Genomic DNA, 21,719 nt, shown 5'->3' with positions numbered 1-21,719 from the left:
CGCTTACTGACAGCCTTGACATTTGCCGAAGGATTGAGGCAAAAAAAAAAAAGGCAAATATTTTGATTATCCATCAATCCTTTAGATATTTTTTAAAGAAAAAACTAAATCCCCTGTCTTATCTCTGTATGTCAATTATGAGGATTTGCTGCTTTTATTTGATAGCAAAGTCAGTAATTTTTTATAATTTGTACTTTGGTTGTGCAAAACCAGGCAATTTCATGACATCTTGTCTTAGTGTAAGACACATTTTTCACTATTTACTCACATTTGGTCTTTGACAGACCAAACGACTAATAGACTTATTGAGAAAATTATAAGCAGATAAATTGAGACTGAAAATAATATTCATTTGCATCCTTTATTTCAACCCCATCATCTTGCCCCTCTTTACTGTAATGCTTAAAGCATGCGGCACGGTGAGAGTTAAATATGCAAGACATTTTTGTGCCCCTCTGTAGAGTTGAGCTGGCAACGTTACAGTCACAATCTGCTTGTGTAACTTAAAAGCGCAATCACTTATTGTGTACCGACAAGTGGCTTAAATAGTTTACGTTTCCCCCAAACCTTACATTCAAATATATTCTGTCAAACATCCTTAAATGCTGGATCCAGTCACATTTGCAGTGTGTGGAGCTTCATGTGTGTGAGACTCACGGGGGGCTCGGTGAAGGGCACCGTCTCTCCTTCGTTGCGGAGCAGCACAGCCAGCCGTTTGAGTGACAGCTCGTCTATGGCTATCCCCTCCTTCTGCATCTGCTCATACAGAGTCTTGGCTGACGATAAGTCCTTATCCACAACTGCCAGGCGAGAGCGGGAGAGAGAGAGAGAACGTCAGCATGAGACAAAAACCTCAACATGTCAAATTCTTATTTGAATGTAGACATTTAGAAAGAAAATGACAGAGACAAAAAAAGTGTGCATCATATTTACTGGTGGTTGGATAATCCTGTTACTTTCTACCCTGATGCATCATCGATTGATTGACAATCCAGTCTTCCTATGTGCGCATGCTTTTGCCAGGACGTTACTTCTAAAACGCTGCTGGTTGTGCGCGTTAAACAAGAAGCAGGTTTTCCTCCAATACTGGAGTGATGATGGTTCAGAGGTTCCAAAAGTTTCACTGGCCCCCATCCAGTCAAAATGTCTTTTTCTTCTTGTTCCCACAGTTGAATGTTTGAGCTTCTCTGTGTAGAATGACGTATGTGCAGAGTTTGACACTACAAGGCTGTTTTCACATTCATCTGCTAAAAGTGAACATTTTCTCAGGTCTCATTGAAAATCTGATTATAAGAGGTGGGCCTCTGAGCATGATTTGTGACGCTGAGAATGGACTTTGTTGTGAAGTAGGGGACATCTTGTGTCACGCTGTTAAACTTGTGAAATAAAAAAACATTTTCATATTCATACCCTGTATCCATCTGTCTCATATCCATCTTGTATCTGTCCTGTATCTGTCCTATCCCTTTCCACCCTATATCCATCATGTAGATGATGTATCTTGGAGAAAACCCATGCTGGCCAGGTCTCAAACTCAGGACCTTCTTGCTATGAGGCAATTACGCTCACCACTGTGCCACCTTCATGGTTCAAACTTCATGGTTGCTTTGGTCTATCCTGTATCCATTCGTTATCTACCTATCTTGGATTGCCAGTTGACCTGGATACAGGTTGGATACATTTCTATTATATACTAAATGATTGAAAAAGCTCATGCCACTTTAAATATCAGAGCATTTCGATATTACAGGGCTGAAATCACAAACTTTCTAAATACAATTGTTCCTTTTCAGGAAGATGTTATGTATGGAGGACAGAAATTGCCAAAATAAAAATAAAAAGCTTTTTAATCTTTGCAAAGCAGTGTGCCTTGGTAATTTTTTGGTTATAAGTTATTGATGACAAAGCAAAGTACAAGTTAAAACCTCTTTTTTTGTTTCATGCTTTATTTATTTATTTATTCATTTATTTATTCAATTATTTTAGATTTTGGCAGTTTCAGTTATGTTGGTATGAGAGTGATCATTTATAATTCTGAAAAAAAGTATGAATGTTGTGGTTCTGTGTATCAAAGAGGCAAAAGTAACAGAAGTAAGGTCACTACTGTATGAGATAAAGTAAAGAGAAAAGAAGACCCTTCACAGATGGGGGCGGGGGAGAAAAAAGTAAAAGTACAAAGACGGGGCTGAGAACAGAGGCAAGCAGTGCATCACTAATTGTGTCCCCTATGTCTGCCTTGACCGACCGGCTAGCTAATGCTAATTAAATAGTCATGTCTGCTCATCTCTGGTGTGACAAGGTACCAAAGAGGGGAGACGGGAGGGTGAGAAGGTGAAGTGAAAGGGAGGACAAGAGGAGAGGAGAGGATGTAGCTGAAAGAGAGGAGGGGACGACAAAAAAAAAACTGAGGACGAGGAGAGACAGACGGGAGCGAAGAGGTGGAGAAAAAAAGAAAACAGCTGAGTGGTGGACCGTGTTGCGATTAGCACGCTAGGCTAGCCAGGACAGCTAACTCATTAGAGGACATGTGTTCCTCTAACCCCTGAATGTCTGCCTATACACACACACCCAGCATACGCACACTCCTGGACCTGATGCATTGTTAATGTGTCTGCTAATGTTGACTTAGCCACAGGCCAGCGAGCCGCCTGCTGCACCGCTAGCTGCCCCCACCCACCCAGTCCTGTATGAGCGTGTGTGTGTGAGTATCTGTGTGAGGGTTTGTATTAGTCTTACAATGACATTTCATCAGGTACTGGTACATCAGTTCCTTCTCAGTGAAGTTTGGAATTAGGCTCGCCAGGGTCTTGATCTTTCCGACCTGTGCGCACAAATATTAATTTATACACAAGAACAACATCTGTGTGAGTGTCTGTGTGGTATTCAATCAAATTTGAACAAGCTATTTATTACAAATATGACATTCATAGATTCATCAATAGTTTTGTTGACATGAGCCGGCACTCAAGTGCAGAGAAGCAACGGTTAGTTGATCAATTGGTAAGTAACTTTAATGATAATCGATTACTTGTTTCAGTTTTCAAGCAAAAATATCAAATGTTTGCTGGTTTCAGCTTCTTAAATGTAAAGATTTGCTGCTTTTCTGTGTCATTTATGAAAAAACAATGTTCAATGTCTGTGATGAGCATTTTTTCACATTTTATAGACTAAAAAGTTAATCGAGAAAGATAACTGACAAAAGTAATCATTAGCTGCAGCCCTACTAAGGTGACATTAACAAATCAAATTAAAGAGTTTCTACTAGATAAGAAAATCTGTATATCATGGGTCACTTGTGTCTTCAGGTAAAAAAAAAAACAACCCAAAACCTACGTTTTAAAAATGCTTACAAGCTAAAATTGCCAGAATAAACAAATTTCACATAACTTAAGCTTCTGACAGCCACACTTAACCAACTTAAAATCATCACCAGACACAATCTTACAAAAAGCTGCAGTATCATTATTATTTAAATTTCTTTTTTTAGTTTAACTTTTAGTTGAACTTTAACAGGCTGCTGAAGGATAACTTTGGTCTATTACAATGATGTGGCATTTGAAGATTACAAAAAATACTTAAAATTAAGTTCAATGTTACCATAACTGACAGGAAACATGGAAAATATGACTCAAATAAAACTAATTTAAAAAATAAGTCTGATCTATTCTTTAAAAATGTAGGAGAAGAAGCCTGTGTGTGATTTTTACCTGTCCAGGAGCCTGAGCCTTTCGGGACATGTAGGATATCAGCGAGTCCTTCTGTTCAGCCACGGCGTTACAGCGCTACGGCGAGACAAGAGGGACAAAAGAAACATGAGAGATGACACACTCCTCTGTTGAAGTCAAAAACCCTCTCCAACCTGAGCTCTTCTCACACATAAAGTATATAAAACACACCCACACATTCACATAAACCCCTGCACACCCACACGCAGGGTTAAAGGTTAATTATGGATTTAATAACTACTCTTTTCTTTATGAATTTAAATGTGTAGCACTATTCACATCTAAACGCGTAATTATCATCACTTAGCCGCACTGAAGGCTATATCTAGAACTCAGTGGAAATATAAGTACGGCCTTGGCCGAAGCTGCTTGTTAAACAACTGCACAGCTTTAAGACTTTATTACTGGGAAACATAAAATATAAGGGATGTAGTCAGTGGACATAAAAGACTACTTATTCACCTGAAAAGTTTAAAAAGTTCAAGGTCCTTCTGTCTGATCTTCCAGCACTTACGGGCAAATTCAGCAAGCAATACGGAAACTTCTGGCAAATCTAAGTGACCATTACTGGATATTTGGGGCAAATATTGAGGGGCTTAAAAAAAAAAACCACAACAACAATGAAGGCAGTGAATATTTAACCATTTGAGGTCCCTTAATGCTGTTTTTAAAAAACTGTAAAAGAAAATAAATATGATAATACTCTCGATGGGACAAATCGACAATCGGTTTGAGGTAAAGAAACAGTGACACTGTTTCTTTACCTCAAACCGATTTTGGGCATTTCTCTACAACAATTACTTTTTCCTCAGTCACCTAAGAGATATCTGCAACAAGCTAATACCATCCATGGAGTTTGAGAATGTTCCCTTTACATTAATTCCCTGCAGCAGTGAGCAATTTCTAATGGCTGCTTTTCAGGTAAAATCACAGCAGATTCTGACTTCATACTGGCAGTGAGGCTGCTAAAAAAAGAAATGAAATGAGCAATTTCAGTGCACCAGAGATCAGTAAAATGATATACATTCAAATATGGGTTAAGAATTAAGATGTGATAACTGACAGACTTCTGTTGCTGAACGTTTAACCTGTGCATGACTGCTTATGATGGAAACACGCAAGCATACATACAATATACAGTGTGCGTGTGTCGTAAGTGTGCGTGTGCAGGAGATGCATTAACGTTGCTGTGCTCCCAGTAAGTGAGTGTGTTCTCCTGGCTGAGCAGCAATGAGGTCCGATTACTAGCCAGTCGTAAACTAACGCGTTTCACTCCTTCTCCACCTTGTACAGAATTAAAAGCGAGTGGCCTGTAAGGCTTTTAACAGGGTGACACACACACTCACACACTCGGAGCAAGCTGCCTTCTTTCAGAGTCACCGAGCGGCAGAATGGCTTCAGTACAATCAGGCAATTAGACCAACACCGTGCCACTTCACTCAACTTTGCTCCGTGCTCTCACTCACTCTCTTCTCTGTTTTTCTTTCACCTCGCTACGCCGACCGCTCCCAAAGGTGACGCCACAACCGACCGGGCCGACCGTCTCCCCTGCTCCTCACACATTATTGCCTAAAAGCACTGGATACCCTGGGAATGCTTCCTTGCCTTTTCCTCAATCAACCTCCCGACACACACAAACATGCGTCAGTAGTTGTAGACGAGTACGTAAAGCGCCCGCCTGGCTGCTTCCCTCCGTCGCCGTTTCACTTCTTAATGACAAACTTCATCCCTCTCACTCTTCTCTCGCTTCCCTCGCCGACCTCACCTCCTTCTCTCCAGATAGCCTTGTCATCATTATTGTCTGCTCGCCTACTTAAAAGCTTTTTAGAGTTTTGGTCCCGCTTCACTTATGACGGGATGGAGGAGTCGGGCTGCTACCCTCCAGTGACCCTGTGGAGGAGAGGTCTGGAGGACGGAAACAGGTCACGATGAGGCACGAAAAGGAGCAGACCAGTTGAGCCTAGGTCACATCAGAGGAGTCGAAACTTACAAACTTAACACCACAAAGACAAATGGGAGAACTTTACTTTCTAACACCAAACGCATTTGTTCCTGGATTTGCACGAGCATTTCAATTTCCAGGCTTTAATAGGCATGACACTATGGTTGTATTTTCTTACATCCACACTGCCACATCCATGTGTGGGCTTCCCCTGTTTAAACTGCAGGAACAACTTAAAATACTGCAAAGTATTCATGATTAAACATCTTCAGTTCAAGTAAGATTTGATCTGTTTTTATGTCTTTATTTAGATCTTTTGTATCAGTGTTGCCTACAAATGTATAAAAATGTTCACACTGTTCGAAACTCAATCAATGTCTGGAAAAGACTTTGAACTGTCCTAAATAAATAAATTTGCCTTGTCCCCAAGTGCAGGAGGTCCAACCAGGAACTGTAAACTTTTATGTTATGTTGGACTGCCAAGCTTTTACGGCACTGACTTAAATTTAATCAGTTCCCTTGACGAATCTTCTTTCCTTGGTTTGTACTCGGCCTTCCCAAATTAGCAGATATTTCTAAAATTGTTCCTGCGTCTTCATCTTCTATCTTATAGAGAGAAAAGGGGGGGAAAAGTGGAGCGAAGATGCATATCAAGCAAGAAGCATATTATGGCTTTGGAACCATGTAATCCATAGTTTGTGTTTAAATAGTGATGAAGATGAGAGTAGTTAGAAATGTATCTGTTCATTAACATGCATGCTCGTCAGACATCCCCGATTAAAGATTGAGAGGGATAATCACTCAAGATGTCAGAGAGTAGTGAAGAGCAGACAACATGTCGCCTAAATGTCTGAGTGGATCTGCACTGGTTTTTATTTCTCTCTGTTAATCCGGTCCAGGGACGCCCATCTTAGATCTTTCTTACCAACGAAGTACTGTATGTACCCACTTTCTACACTTGTCTTTACCCCTATCGCTTAGTGTTTTCTAGAATTTCTACAAATTGGAAACTGAGTTGCTGTTTTTTTTACATTAGTAGCCTTTTCACAGTCTATGCAAAAGGTACAAATGAGCAACTAACTTGTCCAAAGTGTTTAACTAATGTACGTCAGCTACATGGTGTGACAAGAACATAAGCTGCACACAGATTCCTTTTAATGTTTAAAAAGTGGAAAGTAATATATCTGTGTTCATTGGTGTACGCTCTAATCACACATGCAAACTTAAAGACTGAGAGGGTTAATCACTCAGCAAGTGAGAGGGAAATAATCACCGTCAGAGAGCAGAGCGGCGTCTTCATCTCAGTTTTTCGTTCTCTGGGAATCTCTTTGAGCTCTTTTCGCTCACCCTTCCTCCTGTCTCTCACCCATCTAGCCTCTACATATTCATGTCCCCAGGCCCAATGCAAAGTCATCGAGCTGTAATGTATGAACTGTGTTAAATAAGTGAAGTAGTAGGAGGCCAATTTCAGACCACCAGACTCGGCGGTGAAATGTGGGCAAGCATTTCCTGACATAAATGTGAGGCTGGATAAATAAGTCAACGACTGTCTCCACCATCACTGGGGTCTCACCATCGGACCAGCGCATCAGGGGACATGTGATGGACTACATCACCAGCTCCCTTGTTGATTTTTCTTTTTTTGCAGATTTTAATTACTTTGATATAATAATTTAAAATGTTGCCAAGTGCAAGACACTCAAATGGAGAAGTGCACACAGGGACAAAATGCTCCAGATGATTTAAAATGTATTTAGAGTGGTCCATAAAAAGTGGAAAAGAAGGTTTCTTTATCGTGTTTTGCTCAGATTTTGTTTCCATCCAAACTAAACAATAAAAAAAACCCGCAGGACACGAGTACTACCTGTACCTGGTCATCTGAAACTGAGAATTACACTCAACTACACTATCCACTTTGGTAGATTGTTATATTTGGTGGAGCGAGGATTCATTTTTTTCTTTCATGGCATCCTCATCTCCTCTCCTCTTTAAACCAGGATTTATGCCCATGTGAGGGTTAGAAAGGCTCAGATTTAGTGAGCAAAGACGGATGACTTAATATTCTGTTACCCTAACAAGACGTGTTGTTTAAAATTTGTAGACTTTTTTATCATTAAGTCAATAAAAGCAATTTGGCTTCGTATTTTCGGCTCTTTTAATCTGCTATAACTTTAGTTACAGTTTGATACACAGTAAACTGTGCATCCCTACTTTAAACGAAGACAAAAAGAAGAGTGATAAATGCAAGTTTGATGAGAAACATGGTCTGACCTGAAAATCATGGATTTCTCCACTTGATGTTTAAATAGTGATGAAGAGAAGTGAGCAAGAGCAGCAAGTAATGTATTGTTATGCATTTGAGTGAACGCTTGTCAATTTTCTTCCAATATTAATAAAGTGTAGCTCATCTCTTCCCCTGTGGATCACTGCCAGACACATCTGAAGACCACACACACACTCATACTCACAGCCAGCATGAACTTGGCGTCCTCGATTTTGTCAGTGTCCAGCAACTGGAGGAAAAGGTCTGTAGCTGGTCTGTAGCAGGCAAAATGATTGGCTAGCCGTTCTGCCATCGCACTCACTGCAACACAACATGTGAAATCTGTCAATGGTTATTTATCATAACATTTTTCATTACACTTTTGGTCTCATATTTCGTGTTTCTTCTATACACATGTTTTCATTGTGTTTGTGTGTCTTACACTTGTCTAAGGCTTTGTCATTTTCCTCTTCCAAGATCCTCCGGTAGACAAAGGCAATACTGGGGTGCGTACTGTCTGGTCTAGTGTACAGTTCCTCCAACACCTCCACTGCCGACTCCACATCACCACTGAAGAGGGTGGGGTGGTGAGGATTGGTGAGCGGGAGGGAAAGAAAGAGTTAGTTCAGTTACAGTAGATGAAAACTACAGCCACTAACTTCTACATGTTTATTCTTCAAACAGATAAACAGAGAACAGGAGAAACAAACCCTATCCTGAGGCAAGAAGGCCAATATTGAAGGATTGTGCAAAACTATTTAAATTCAGTCCCATGTCAATGCATGGCAACTATGATGTGGTTTAGGTTTCCCCTTCTTTCATCCTTGTTACATAAAAGGGCACACTTATTCCTGTATTGGAGCTGAATGCTAAGTGGAAGAAAATAGTGAGATCAAGGGCGTCGCTTTGTGTTGAAAAGAGTGGCGGGACATAAAGTCTCAGATGAAAGAAGTGTTTAAACGGTTTTCAACATATGCGAACTGGCACTGAATGGGGGGACCGCATGAGGTCAGAGTAGATATTTACGATGGGGAAAAAATTGCATAATGGCCCATGAAAATTCATTACATTACTATTCAACACTTTAAAAAGTGATGGGGACAAAATCGGCCACAAAAATAGTGTTGGGGACATGTCCCCAGTGTCCCCAAGTAAATAAGACCTATGAGTGAGTTACAAAAATGTCCAATACTGCCATAAAGGATACTGGGCCAGCAGAAAAACAAGACACAAGGCCAAACCATGATTCAGTTTTAAAAATGTGATTTGGCCCCATGGGGAAGGACAGCTGAATTTGCAAGATCATGTGATCTAGCGACTCCATCTTGCCAGGCTTCATGTGCTTGTGGTTCGGACCGAGCAGCATCCTATGAGGAACTACTGGCAACTACGGGCGTGTTTTAGGTGTGACGACAGGTAAATCTACACTTAAAAGTTTAGCAAAGATGCTGCCATGGCATCTGTTATCACTCAATTGGAGAGTATTTCTTCATTGAAGAAAAGCAAAGAACGACACTGGAAGCTATTCTTGATGGTAAAAATGTTTTCACTCTTTTCTTGACTGGTAGCTCTCTCCTACAGTTTATCTGAATGGTTAAAGTTAGCTTGTATTAGACAGTAACATTTTCTAAGGATGACTTTTCCAAATGGTTATGTGTAACAAACCATCTGGCATGTCAGGTTAGAGGGACAGATACATAAGATAAGAGAAATCCGCCAAAATAAAGAACAATAAAAGTGCTCCCACATGCTTCTTTTAGATTTCAAAACATGTGTAATCTAATATTAAAATGATATTGATTTCATTTTTGTCCTCTACAACCTCCCACTGAGTGCAGAGCAACTCTTCCACCAACGCACACACACAAACACACAAACAAACACATGTACTGTGAAATGTTTTTTTGCTGATGTCGCCACAACCAAACAAAGCCTGCACACCAAAGCACTACAAATCTAAAACAACTCAATCTGGCAACCCGACCTCGCTGCTAACACTTTACGCTCCTTGCTCCCTCCCCGCCGTCACCAGTCGTAATGAATATTTAACTCACAGGGTGTGTGTGCGTCTCTGTGTATGTATATGTGAGAGCGTTCAGAGGTGGAGGGGGGGGGGGCATATCTACACTGATTGTTACGACTGGGACCGTCTGAATAATTCAGCGGGGGGCCCCTCTAAATGTGGCGCTGCGCTTTCCGGGCCTGCTCGCTTTTCCGCCCCGGCTCTTAACCAGTCAGCTTGACTCAGATACAGCAGGGACGCACGTGTCAGAGCCGCTCAGAGCGCAGCTCCCAGAGGTCAGGGTTCAAGCTGACAGGCCCGCACCGCGGTGGCCAATCGGGCGTAAGACTGTCTTGCTATTCTTCACTTCCTGCTGTCCCTCCGAGTTGGCATGGGGACGATGCCGCTCGAGCTGGAGGACGGCGCTAATGCGGCAAGTGGTGCAATGAAAGTTTGATGCACAATGTGCTTTATATTTGTTCTCTGTTGTTTAAGTAGCGACGAAGCAGCAGCGGAGGATGGGCGTTTTCATGACATTAAAAGGAATCCATGAATAATCATATTAGGCCTTTGTTTCCTATTTGTATTTGACGCCCCACTCACCCTGTAAGCTTTTACTTTAAGAGCGTGTCAACCTGGGTCTTGTCACACTCTGCTGCTGGTTTTGTGTGGAACTGTTTATTTCCGTGTTATGCACAGTAATAACAGAGTTTATAAAATAGTATAAAAGATTTCACACTGGACTGTATATTCCAACATCAATTGAAACTATAATCTTCTGCAAGAATTAGAGGTAAAAGTGATACAATCAAAAAAATCTGAAATATCTGAAAAGCTGCATTTGCCTAAATGTGACCAAAATCCTGACTTAAAGCCCCTTTATTTAAACTTTTAAATAACTCTGATGGCAAAATTTTGTTTGCCGGAAAATGTGACAACACCAGAGTCACCAAAGTCAGAAATCTTCACATCCTACACCTGTTTTAGGTGCCTCTTCAACTCAAAAAAAGTCTTCTCACAAACTTCGTCTTACTTCTTGATGTGTGCCAGGGCCGTGTTGTTGACAAACACCATGCTGGACAGGTTGATGTTCATGCCGAGGTCCTTCATCAGTGTCTCCACTTCCTTGATCCCAGCCACGTCGCCATGGTTACCCAGGCCCTGAACCAGTCTGGTGAGAGCAAGCTGCGTGGGCACCCGGTCTTCTGACAGCATGGACTTCAGATTCTCAAGAGCATCTGTGGCGGAGTGCAAGGAGTGAGCATGTGTCTGTATGAAAGGAGCGTGTGTGTTTACCCATGCAGTACATGTCAGGTTTCTTACCTTGAGTCAGGCCTTTCTTGCTCAGTGTGATGATGAGCAGGCTCCTGGCGTTATCACTCAGCTGGAAGCCCGACACATGTGACGCAGCACTGAGAGAGACACAAAGTATTTTCTTAGTTTGGTATCACCTTTCATATGTACACTTTGTTGAAAATAACTTTTGTTTGACCTCTTAATCTAATTAACAACAAAACAAATAACAATGATCACGAATGGAGTGTATTATTTGCCAATAGGGATGGAAATATCGTGGATCCACCACTTTGGTCCAGATTGTAATATTGCAGTATAGAGATATTCAAAATCCCCGCAAGATAAAACCCAGCAACTTTGACAACCCCCTGACTTTTCCACAGGTGCCACTATGTAAGACTGCCCACATGCTAAACAGAGACAGGAAACATTTGCCAAACTGGCATGGTTCATGCACGGCCCAAGATAGGAAGTCTCTACAGCGGGTGATTAAAACCACCAAGAACATCATTGGTACCCATCTACAGAGCATCAGTGATATTGGTGAAGTGAGGTGTCTGCACAGAGCACAAAGGATACCAAAAGACAACACCCACCCCAGTATTCGCTGCTGTACCACCAGACTACAGAGCAGCTTCTTTCCTCAGGCTGTGAGACTCCTCAATTCATCATCTGCACTCCAATTCACTCCATAATATAGTTCAAGTTTTGGCACAAAGGTGCTTAAACTAAATTTCGCTTTCCAACCAGTTTTGTAAAATGATGAATAAGTTAACCTTGTACCTTAACACTTATTGTGAACATGTTAGTATTTGCTCAAACCCCTGCTGTGCCCAAGTACAGCCTCACAGGGCACTAGAGTGGCCTCGGTCTTGTTGTTATCTTTAAATGTTTTTGATTTCCCAGAAAAGGAACTTTATCATCATCAGATTATCTGGACAACTCATGGTCAGTAAGAACATTTGTATTGCACAGGGTGCTTTAATATTGTATGCCTCTCTCCTGTTTTTGTGAAAAATGTTTTATTTTCTTACGCTTTGTTTAACGCAGTAAACTTCATGTCAAGCGCTCAAAGTCTTTTATCTCAGGTCTTCTGTCATTTCTATGTGGTATTATTGTATGTAATTTCAGCCCATGTTGGACGAGCCGTTTCAATGTTATGATGCAAAATTCATTCATTTATATTTCAATATCATGAAATGAGATTATATACACCACGATAGGACAATTATCTGGGTGCAACATGTTACTTCTTACCATGGTGGGTTGAGTCCATTATTTCTAACTTTAGATCAAATACTGTACTCTACCATTACAAGCAATTCTTTATAACATGTTACGACTGAGTTAATATCTCTGTGGCATCTTTGTCTTAGAATCTTTAGACTCCACGGAGATAGAGTGGATAAAACACATGAGCTGAAAGACAGAACAGAGATGAGACAATGGGAACAAATGTGATTGACGGCGAGTCTGAGCTTCTTGCAAAGCGCCTGCTGTGACCCTGAAAATAATACAGACATCAAACAGTTGATTACTTCTTGCTGAGCCACTGCACGTGTGTGTTTGTATACGTGTGTGGTATTATGTGAAGCTGAATGCTACAGTATTGAGCACCCCCCCCATCACTTCTTCCTCACTCCGTCTGCCTATTTTATTTGCTCCTCTTTTCAGCCCTCCTCCTTTTCATTTCTTTGCCACTAAAACCTCAATCAAGCCTGCCTCCCATCTTTTTTTTTTTTTTTTTATTTCTTATTATAGCCCTGCAACCAGATTAATCCGTCCGCTCAATTGAGCATCAGGCCGGCAATCCTTATCACCACGGCGACACCAGGCCAAGCAGCATCCGGCAGCCGCTGTGACAGGGTCACGGCGGAGATTGGAGCGGTAACAGGGTCGCCGGCGCAGGGAGACCGAGCAAAGGGGGTGTGGGGTCAGAATTATTCTTATCGGGTGGAAGAAAATCTCTAGAGGCCGTCTCTCGCTCACCGTTTCACAAACACACACACACTCTCACTGCCGCTCCCTCTCGCCTTCTCCTTCGAGGGGTATTGTGCTTTAGCCAATGAATCCATCATCCACCTCTTCCTCTCCCTCTCTCTCATCATCATCACCCTCTCCCAATCCCTTAATCTCGCCATAAGCACCCCCGCTGCTCAATTCTGTACAGATTACCCAAAAACAAACACACTCACCCACACGCACAGAGAATTAATGCCTATAGCGTCTTCATTAACCTCGTACGTGATTAAATCTAGCCCTCCTCCCCTCGTTCGCTCCTCCTTTCCTATTTAGCTCTTTTTATCTCCTTCCTTTTCCTCCCCATTTCCATCTTTCCCCGACTCTCCTCTCAGCTCATTTCACTTCTCATTTAGAGTGCAGATAAACGAAGCTTTTATCCAGGCAGGGATGCCATAAACCAATTCAAACAGAGACTGGAGATGGGTTATCACTTGTATTGCCTCGCGCTTGTTGAAACACGGGTCTAAAATTGATACGATTATTTCTCATAACATAAGAGAGTGAACCATGGAGAGAGCTGAGAAACAGGAGAGAGACTGATAGTGTAATAGATGTTTTTACATATTTTTTGTTTCCCTACAAATTAGTCACTTCATCACTTCTTTCTTGTATCGTGTCATTATATTATTATCTCTAACTTGGACACTTTGCTTTTGTGTATTTCCTTCTGCAGAGAGAAAGTGATATAAAGACGGGGACAAAAGGAGATAAAGGAAAAGGAGGAGATTACCTAAAAGACAAACAGAACAGAGAAGATCAGAGCTGCTCTGCCCTCAGATCTCTAATACCTCTGCCTCTCCATCTACTTGTCTCCAGGCTCAAGACCTGATATGACCCACATCACACAACAACACATGATACATTACTAATTGGAAGAAGATTGATGTTTTTGCGCAAAGTCACCCACTTCCCAGAAAACCAAAATTAATCTGTACATCTGAGCGTGTGTGTGTGTGTGTGTGTATCTTGGGGCTTAGTAAGAACCACTGTTCATATCCAGCAGGGCTGAGTGTGTTCGCACACAATCAGTTTATAATCCTCATGTCTATTGAGGAGATGCGGTTTTAGCCTGAGGTGACCCGGTGCCACAGACTGAGGAGACAGGGGAAGTAGCAGAGCATTAACCAAACTGCATGTTGAATTTGTCAGTTTGTTATGTTTATAACCAAATACACTGCGGCCCAGAACCCTAAGGCTGAATATTTCACAATATTCCTGCATATTAACTGATTTGAATCAGGATGATCTGAGCTGAAAGAAGGGATGTAATCAAAAATTACATACCAGGACAAATATGAAGTGAAGATGGAGAGAAATGTCAAATGTTTCCTAAGGATATTTAAACAGTTATGTTTTGTAAGGTGTCACTTTTGGGCGCGAGAGTCACCTCTTGTTGCAGAATTAAGGCACTTACATATCCTTGACTGCCATGGCGTCTTCCATGGATCCCTCGGCTAACAGGGATCGGATCAAGTGGTCATAAGTGCTGGGGTTGCATACCAAACCCTTTTGTTCGGCATCCTTCAGTAGCCCAAAGGCTTCTGTAGAAGAGGAACGAGAGGAGAACAAGAAAAAAAGTGTGAAAAGCGTGAGAGGCAGGATAACATTCATTTTATTAGATTAACAGGGTAATCTACTTTCACAAAGACAGCTACAGTGGTGAAATATAGTTTTAACACCTTAATTTCACTTCACTAAAATTTTTATAAAATTTGGTGCTACTAGCAATTGATAACTGGAGTCAATGATTTGTTTCAAGTCTGTTTCAAGCTCCATCAATCAATATATTTTTTATATCAAGGCCAAGTCATTTAAGTCTGTGTGATGTGAAAGTGTTACTGGTTTGTGCTGAGATTGAACGCTCAACTCTTGCAGCTTGAATCAGCTTTAAAGGCATCGGTATACTTCAGCTAAGGTGGTGCAATTTCTAACCAGCTCCTATGTCATATTGGACAACAACTCTGCGGCCTTCTGCTGCTTACCTTTGGCCTTTTGCTTTTTGCAGAGGGTCAGCAGGTGGACCTGGTGATCAGGACCAACCTGTGATGGTGTTTGTTGTGGTGTGTCGGAATTTGGTGCAGGTGTATCCTTCGGTGTGGTGTTAACTTCTTCGTACCAGGTCTGTAAAAGACACAGAAAACAGTCATGAAGCTGATAAAACACAGCTACATTTATACTGTATTCAACTGTGGGCAATAGCAATGAGCTGGTGTGTGCATGTGTGTGTATGACAGTACAATAATGCTGCTGGGCCGGCAGGGCACGGTCCCCTAATGCTCGGTCACCCGTTTAGCAGTGAGGGGAGGGGGTTAAGCTGTATTGGCTAGGGGCAAATTAGGTCTGGCACCCCAGGGGCAAAAGAAAAGTGTGTGTTAGTGAGTGTGTGTGTGTCAGAGCGGGGGTGTCAACTCAAGAGCCCCAGGGGTCACCAAGTTCAACGCTCCAGGCAACAGCAATCACTTCCTGTCTCATCATGCTGCAGGCTATTGGAGCAAAGCGGAGGAAAGTAAAGCAAGGGGGAACTGAGCGAAAAAAACATTATTTTATTTAAAGCATAACTCCTCTCTTTCTTTATCGTATTCAGTTTTTAATGCATATTCAGATTCCCTTTAATTCTGTCTTTTGGACGGTGTACAGTCAAGGCCACATGCACATATATAACTTAAGGTTATTTACATAACCCCGGTTCTCTGAGTAATATGAGTGAGATGTCTCACTATGGGATGCACGCCTCGCTGCAGCCCTCAGAAGCATTAATCTCATTACGCCAATCCTGATTGGCTGGTGAAACGTGTCCGTCCGCCTCAGGTAGTCCCCTCTACCTTAAATAGCGCATGCGGACGGCACCACGTCATTCAAGATAAGCACCTCTTCTCACTCGCCCAAGCAAGAAGGGATGTCTGGTGAGACATCTCACTCATATTACTCAGAGAACCGGGGTTATGTAAATAACCTTAAGTTCTCTTTCATAATATTTCGTTCGATGTCTCACTATGGGATGTGGTAGCTCCCGTATTGCCAGACAAGCTTACCTAACGTCCACCAACCCACAGGGAAAAGTACTCTGTTCCAATCAGGACAGCAAAACCGCGCGTGCCACGCACGGCGCGGAGACGTCCAGCTTATAGAAGCGGACAAAAGTGAGAGGCGAGGACCAACTCGCTGCAGCACAGATGTCCTGAACAGAAACTCCCCTGAATAAGGCCCAGGATGCGGCCAAACCCCGAGTCGAGTGCGCTCGCAGGCCCACAGGTGGCTGCAAACCCTGACTCGTATACGCCAAAGCAATTGCCTCCACCACCCAGTGGGATAGGCGCTGCTTTGTGATAGGTTTTCCCTTATGAGGATTAGCCCAGGAGACGAACAGCTGATCGCTCCTCCTGAAACCCTTTGTCCTATCCATGTAAGTGCGCACCGCACGGACTGGACACAACGCATGTGACCGCTGCTCTCTTGGTGAAGCAGCAAAGGCCACAAGGTCAATAGGAGAAATTGAGCCGACCACCTTAGGCACAAAAGCCGGGTTGGGCTTCAAAATCATCCTTACATCCCCCGGGAAGAGCTGAGCGCATGACGAATGCACCGAAAGCGCATGGATGTCACTAACCCGTTTAGCCGAAGCCAGAGCCAGTAACAACACTGTCTTGAGAGACACGTGTTTCAAGTCTGCTCCCTCCAGTGGCTCAAAGGGAGGTCCTTTAAGACCCTCCAGAACCACAGCCAGATCCCATGGTGGTACCAGTGGTCTGGACACGGGGAGAAGCCTGCGCGCTCCCTTCATAAAACGGCAAACCAGTGGGTGCTGGCTCGCTGTTTGCTTCCCAAACCCCACGTGACAGGCGGCGATAGCTGCCAAGTACACCTTAACCGTGGAGAAGGCTTTTCGTTTGTCAATCAGGTCCTGCAAGAATGATAATATCACTCCTACTGGACACTGAAAGGGAATGTGGCCATTTCTGTGACACCACCCCTCAAACACTCTCCACTTACAGTCATACAGGGACCTAGTGGAGGAGGCTCGAGCACTTTGTATGGTGGAAATCACGCGCTGTGAGAGTCCCACAGCTGACAGACTGAGCCACTCAGGGGCCAAGCCCACAGCGCCATGCGTTCTGGGTGCGGGTGGAAGACCGTCCCCCCCCCCCTGCGATAGCAGGTCCCTGCGCAGCGGGAGCTGCCAGGGCTGAGCGCACAGCAACCGATATATCTCCGCCAGCCAATGCATCGCAGGCCAATGCGGAGCTATCAAAATCAGTGCGTGGCCGTGCTCCCTCACTCTGGACAGAGTGGGGGGTATCAAGGCCAGGGGGGGGAACGCGTAAAGAAGCTCGTGCGGCCAGGCGTGCGCTAGTGCGTCGACGCCGAGGGGAGCATCCATGCTGCGCAGAGAGTAAAACAGCGCGCACTGCGCGTTTCCTCTCGACGCGAACAGATCCACCGTGGCCCGACCGTAACGGCCCCATATCTGTTCCACAATTTCCGGGTGTAGATTCCACTCCCCGTATACTGGCGCGCCCCTGGACAACAGGTCCGCGCCTGTGTTCAGGGCTCCTGGGACGTGCGTCGCTCTCAGGGAGAGGAGACGACCGCAGCTCCACAGGATCAGTTTGCGTGCCAGCATGTACAACCGACGGGAGCGTAACCCCCCCTGACGGTTGATGTACGCCACTGTCGTCGTATTGTCCGTCCTCACCAGGACATGATGACCCGTGAGAGACGGAAGGAAATGTTTCAGGGAGAGGAACACCGCTGACAGTTCCAGAAAATTTATGTGAGACCGCTGGAGGTCCACGCTCCAGTGGCCCCTCACAGACCGGCCCTCGTGAATTCCGCCCCAGCCCGTCAGGCTGGCGTCCGTAGTGACCACCTTCCTGGACAAGACGGAGCCCATGGGCACCCCTTGTGTCAGAAAGGACGGGACGCGCCAGTGGCGCAGCGCCCTGGCGCACCCTGGTGTGACCAGTATCCTCCGTGCGCCATGACGCACGGGATCTAGCCCGCATGAGGCCACCCAAAGCTGGAATTCCCTCATGTGGAGGCGACCAAGATGGACTACGAGAATGGCAGACGCCATCAGCCCGAGTAATCGAAGACACAATCTGAATTGAACAGATTTGCCTGGATGAAAGAGCGCGAGACATGCCCTGAAATTTTTCACCCGCTCCGCCGAGAGGCGCGCTGTGAAAGTCACCGAGTCCAGAGATAATCCCAGAAAGATTATGCCCTGCGCTGGGGATAGCATGCTCTTTTCCGCGTTTATCACGAAACCCAGATCGATTAGGTGACGTGTGAGAATACGCGTGTGCGCCCTGGCCTCCTGCTCCGACTGTGCCAACAGCAGCCAATCGTCCAGATATGTGGCCAAGCGGATGCCCTGCCGTCTCAGCGGGGCTATTGCCGCTTCTGTGCACCGCACAAACACCCTCGGGCTTAATGACAGACCGAAAGGGAGCACGCGGTACTCGTAACAGCTCCCTTGGAAAGCGAATCTCAGATACTTTCTGTGGGGAGGATAAATCGGGATATGGAAATACGCGTCTTTCAGATCGACAGAAGTGAACCAATCGTTCTGTCTCACAAGGCGCAGCAGGGATGCGTGCGTAAGCATCCTGAACTTGTATTTCCTGAGATATTTGTTCAGAGCACGTAAATCCAGGATAGGGCGAATACCGCTCCCCCCCCGTTTGGGGACCAGAAAATACCTGGAGTAAAAACCGCTCTGACACTGTGCGGGAGGGACGACACAAATTGCTCCTTTGTTTAACAGTGAGAGGATTTCCTCCTGTAAAACGCGAGCTGACTCTCCCTGAGCCTGGGAGTGTATTATACCGGCGAATCGCGGAGGAACAGCTGAGAACTGCAGCCTGTATCCCCTCGCGATCGTCCGCAACACCCAGGGTGGAGCTGCGAGCGCGGCCCATCTCTCGCATCTGAGGGAGAGAGTGGACACGCACCGCAGCCCCTCCACCATGAGAGGCTCCAGCCGCGGTGCGGTGGGGCTCTCCCTTGGTGGGGTAGTGACATGGCTCCCGGGCGGTGCTGTGCATTTCCGCCCGGGAGGACAGCGCAGCAGCGGGGACCCCACAGCCCCCACCACGGGAAAAGCCGCAGCTTTCCGCCGAGGGGGGACAGCGGATGTCGCCACCGCGCTGCTTATTCTGATAGTTTTGGCTTTTTTTATTAGCTGCGCCCTCGGCACTCGGCCTGGATGCGACAGCGGAACACAATTTATTTTCTTTATGAAAACTTGTGTGTGTGTGTGCGTGCTTGTGGACATGAGTGAGGGGCAACTGCTGAACCCTCTGCCGTCAAATGTCCGTCTCTCCCGGCTTGCTCTGGCAAGGTCCGTGGCAGCTGGGAGACGGGGGCGTGGGGGGCCCCTGAGCGCACGCTCGAAAGCCGAACAGGTGGAGCTGGAGAACGGGGAACTTCCAGCTGCATCACCGGTGAAGAGAGGAGCCTTCAGGCCCCTCTCTTCTTCCTCCTGGCCTGGTTAGTGGCAGCTTGCGCGGGCTGTGCCGGCGGAGCTGCAGCCGGGGCCGAGGGTTTCTTGGACCAGCCGGCCCGGCTGGGCAGGGGAGGTGGGGCGGGCCGGGGTTTCGACAGTTTAGGTATTTTAAACTGCGAAACTTGGGCAGCAGCCTGCGCGAAGGTTTTCCGCTGTGCAGGCGGAGAGGGAGCTTGGGGCTTTCGAGGGAGGCAGAGCTGGAGAGCTTCGTCTTCCTTCTTTTTGGCTTCACACCGCCGTTGCATCGAAGCCAACGCGGAACCAAAAATCCCCTCCGGGACAATGGGCATGTCCAGGACGTCGTCCTTCTCTCTGTCTGACAGGTTGGCGAGGTTGAGCCACCGCGCTCGTTCCTGCAGAACCATTGCCCCCATCGACCTTCCCGTGGCCTGGACCGCACAGCGTTGGCTAGGAGGCACAGGTCGGTGATGACCGGTATCTCCTCCCACGTAGCTGGGTCCTGAGTTTGCACAAAATCCTCGCATAACTCAGCCTGATAAGCCGTGAGCAGGGAGAGGACATTGAGCGCTCTGGCCGAAAGCGCCGCCGCCTTGTATGCCTTTTCAGTCAGAGTTGACTGAAAACGGTCAGACTTGGATGGCAGGCTGGGGCTCCGGGAGGACACCGCTGACAGCCGTGGGTGAAGGTGCGCTGCAACGAGTGGCTCCATCGGAGGCATGCGGAGCAGACCCAGGCTCTCCATCGCTTCACAGTCGAGGGACGAGGCTCCGGGGATCGGGCTCCTGCTGCTGTAAGGGCGGTCTCTCCATGAGCGCGCCACCTCATCCAGCAGCTCTGGGAAGACAGGGAGACGTTGCTTCGTCGCACTCTTAGCCAAGGGCAATTTCTTCCCCTCGTAGCGGGATCTGGTGGTCTCAGCTACGACAGCGGGCCAGGGGATATCCAGTCGGGCAGCAGCGCGTTTGCACACGTCGAGCAGGTCCGAGCTGGGGAGGGGAGAAGCTGGTGTGCTACCCTCATCTCCATCCCGAGAGGCGACGGAGGCCGCGGGCTGTGCAGCCCGGGCCGGAGTGATGAAGATGTCGTCCTCTTCTTCATCCTCTGAGATGAGGAGTTCCGAGGCGCCATCGTCATCGTCCCCATAGTCCAGTTCCAGGACGTCTTCCTCCTGCGGGGGATCCGCGGCTAGGTCGAGCTGGGAGCCCCAGCTGGCGCTAGCCTCCGGTATCGCCACCGCAGCGACCTCCATCTCCTCTCCGCCTTCGACGGCGGGGCCGCCGGGAGGGAGATAGGGGTCATGTCCAGACAAGCTAGCTTGGCGGGCTAGCCGTCTGCGGAGACTCTTGACGGTGAACACCGCACAGTGTTGACACGAGCCGGGGACGTCGATAGCTAGCCGGGCGTGTTGCAGCCCCAGGCAGCTCGAGCAGACCTGGTGTGGATCCGTACTCGATATCTTATTCCCGCAACGACAGAGTCGGGCCCCAGAGTCTCCGTGCCCTCTGGTGTGAGGGGATTTAGCCTCCATTCCTCGCGAGCTGGTGTGCAGGCGGGGAGTCGAGGCAGTTAGCTGGTGTGCTAACGTGAAGAAGCCGAAAAATTAGCTGGTGTGCTAATACTCGGTGCTCGAACTGCCGTGGTGGGGCGTCGAGGACAGTGCTGGCCAAGCTGTGGAGAGCAAGGGAAGCACTGGTTCGATCTGGTGTGATCGATGAAGCACAGAAAAAGATATCCAAAAAGCTAGTAGCGCCCGGCGACGGAAGCTAAATAAGGTCCGCCTGTGGACAGTTTAGCTAGCTAGCCTTGGACGTGAGATATGCTCCGAGTGAGAAGAGGTGTTTGAATGACGTGGTGCCGTCCGCATGCGCTATTTAAGGTAGAGGGGACTACCTGAGGCGGACGGACACGTTTCACCAGCCAATCAGGATTGGCGTAATGAGATTAATGCTTCTGAGGGCTGCAGCGAGGCGTGCATCCCATAGTGAGACATCGAACGAAAT

At 46.1% G+C, this 21,719-nt stretch overlaps 1 protein-coding gene across 1 annotated transcript in view; it reads right to left on the bottom strand.

The window, feature by feature from the left end:
- lrpprc (leucine-rich pentatricopeptide repeat containing) overlaps window positions 1-21,719 on the bottom strand; it is a 64,799-nt gene that overhangs the window by 2,693 nt on the left and 40,387 nt on the right. The window contains exons 29-37 of the mRNA XM_073481337.1: window positions 15,233-15,371; window positions 14,665-14,791; window positions 11,256-11,344; window positions 10,966-11,170; window positions 8,373-8,500; window positions 8,136-8,251; window positions 3,708-3,782; window positions 2,737-2,821; window positions 658-800 (exon numbers count right to left, since the gene is read on the bottom strand). Coding sequence (XP_073337438.1) covers window positions 658-800; window positions 2,737-2,821; window positions 3,708-3,782; window positions 8,136-8,251; window positions 8,373-8,500; window positions 10,966-11,170; window positions 11,256-11,344; window positions 14,665-14,791; window positions 15,233-15,371 — 1,107 coding nt within the window. The remainder of the gene's footprint in view (window positions 1-657; window positions 801-2,736; window positions 2,822-3,707; window positions 3,783-8,135; window positions 8,252-8,372; window positions 8,501-10,965; window positions 11,171-11,255; window positions 11,345-14,664; window positions 14,792-15,232; window positions 15,372-21,719) is intronic.

Source organism: Pagrus major, chromosome 15 (assembly GCF_040436345.1).
Source record: "Pagrus major chromosome 15, Pma_NU_1.0".
In the NCBI taxonomy this organism is placed as follows: domain Eukaryota; kingdom Metazoa; phylum Chordata; class Actinopteri; order Spariformes; family Sparidae; genus Pagrus; species Pagrus major.
The sequence above is the reverse complement of the archived record's forward strand: the minus strand, read 5'-3'. Positions and strand labels throughout refer to the sequence as shown.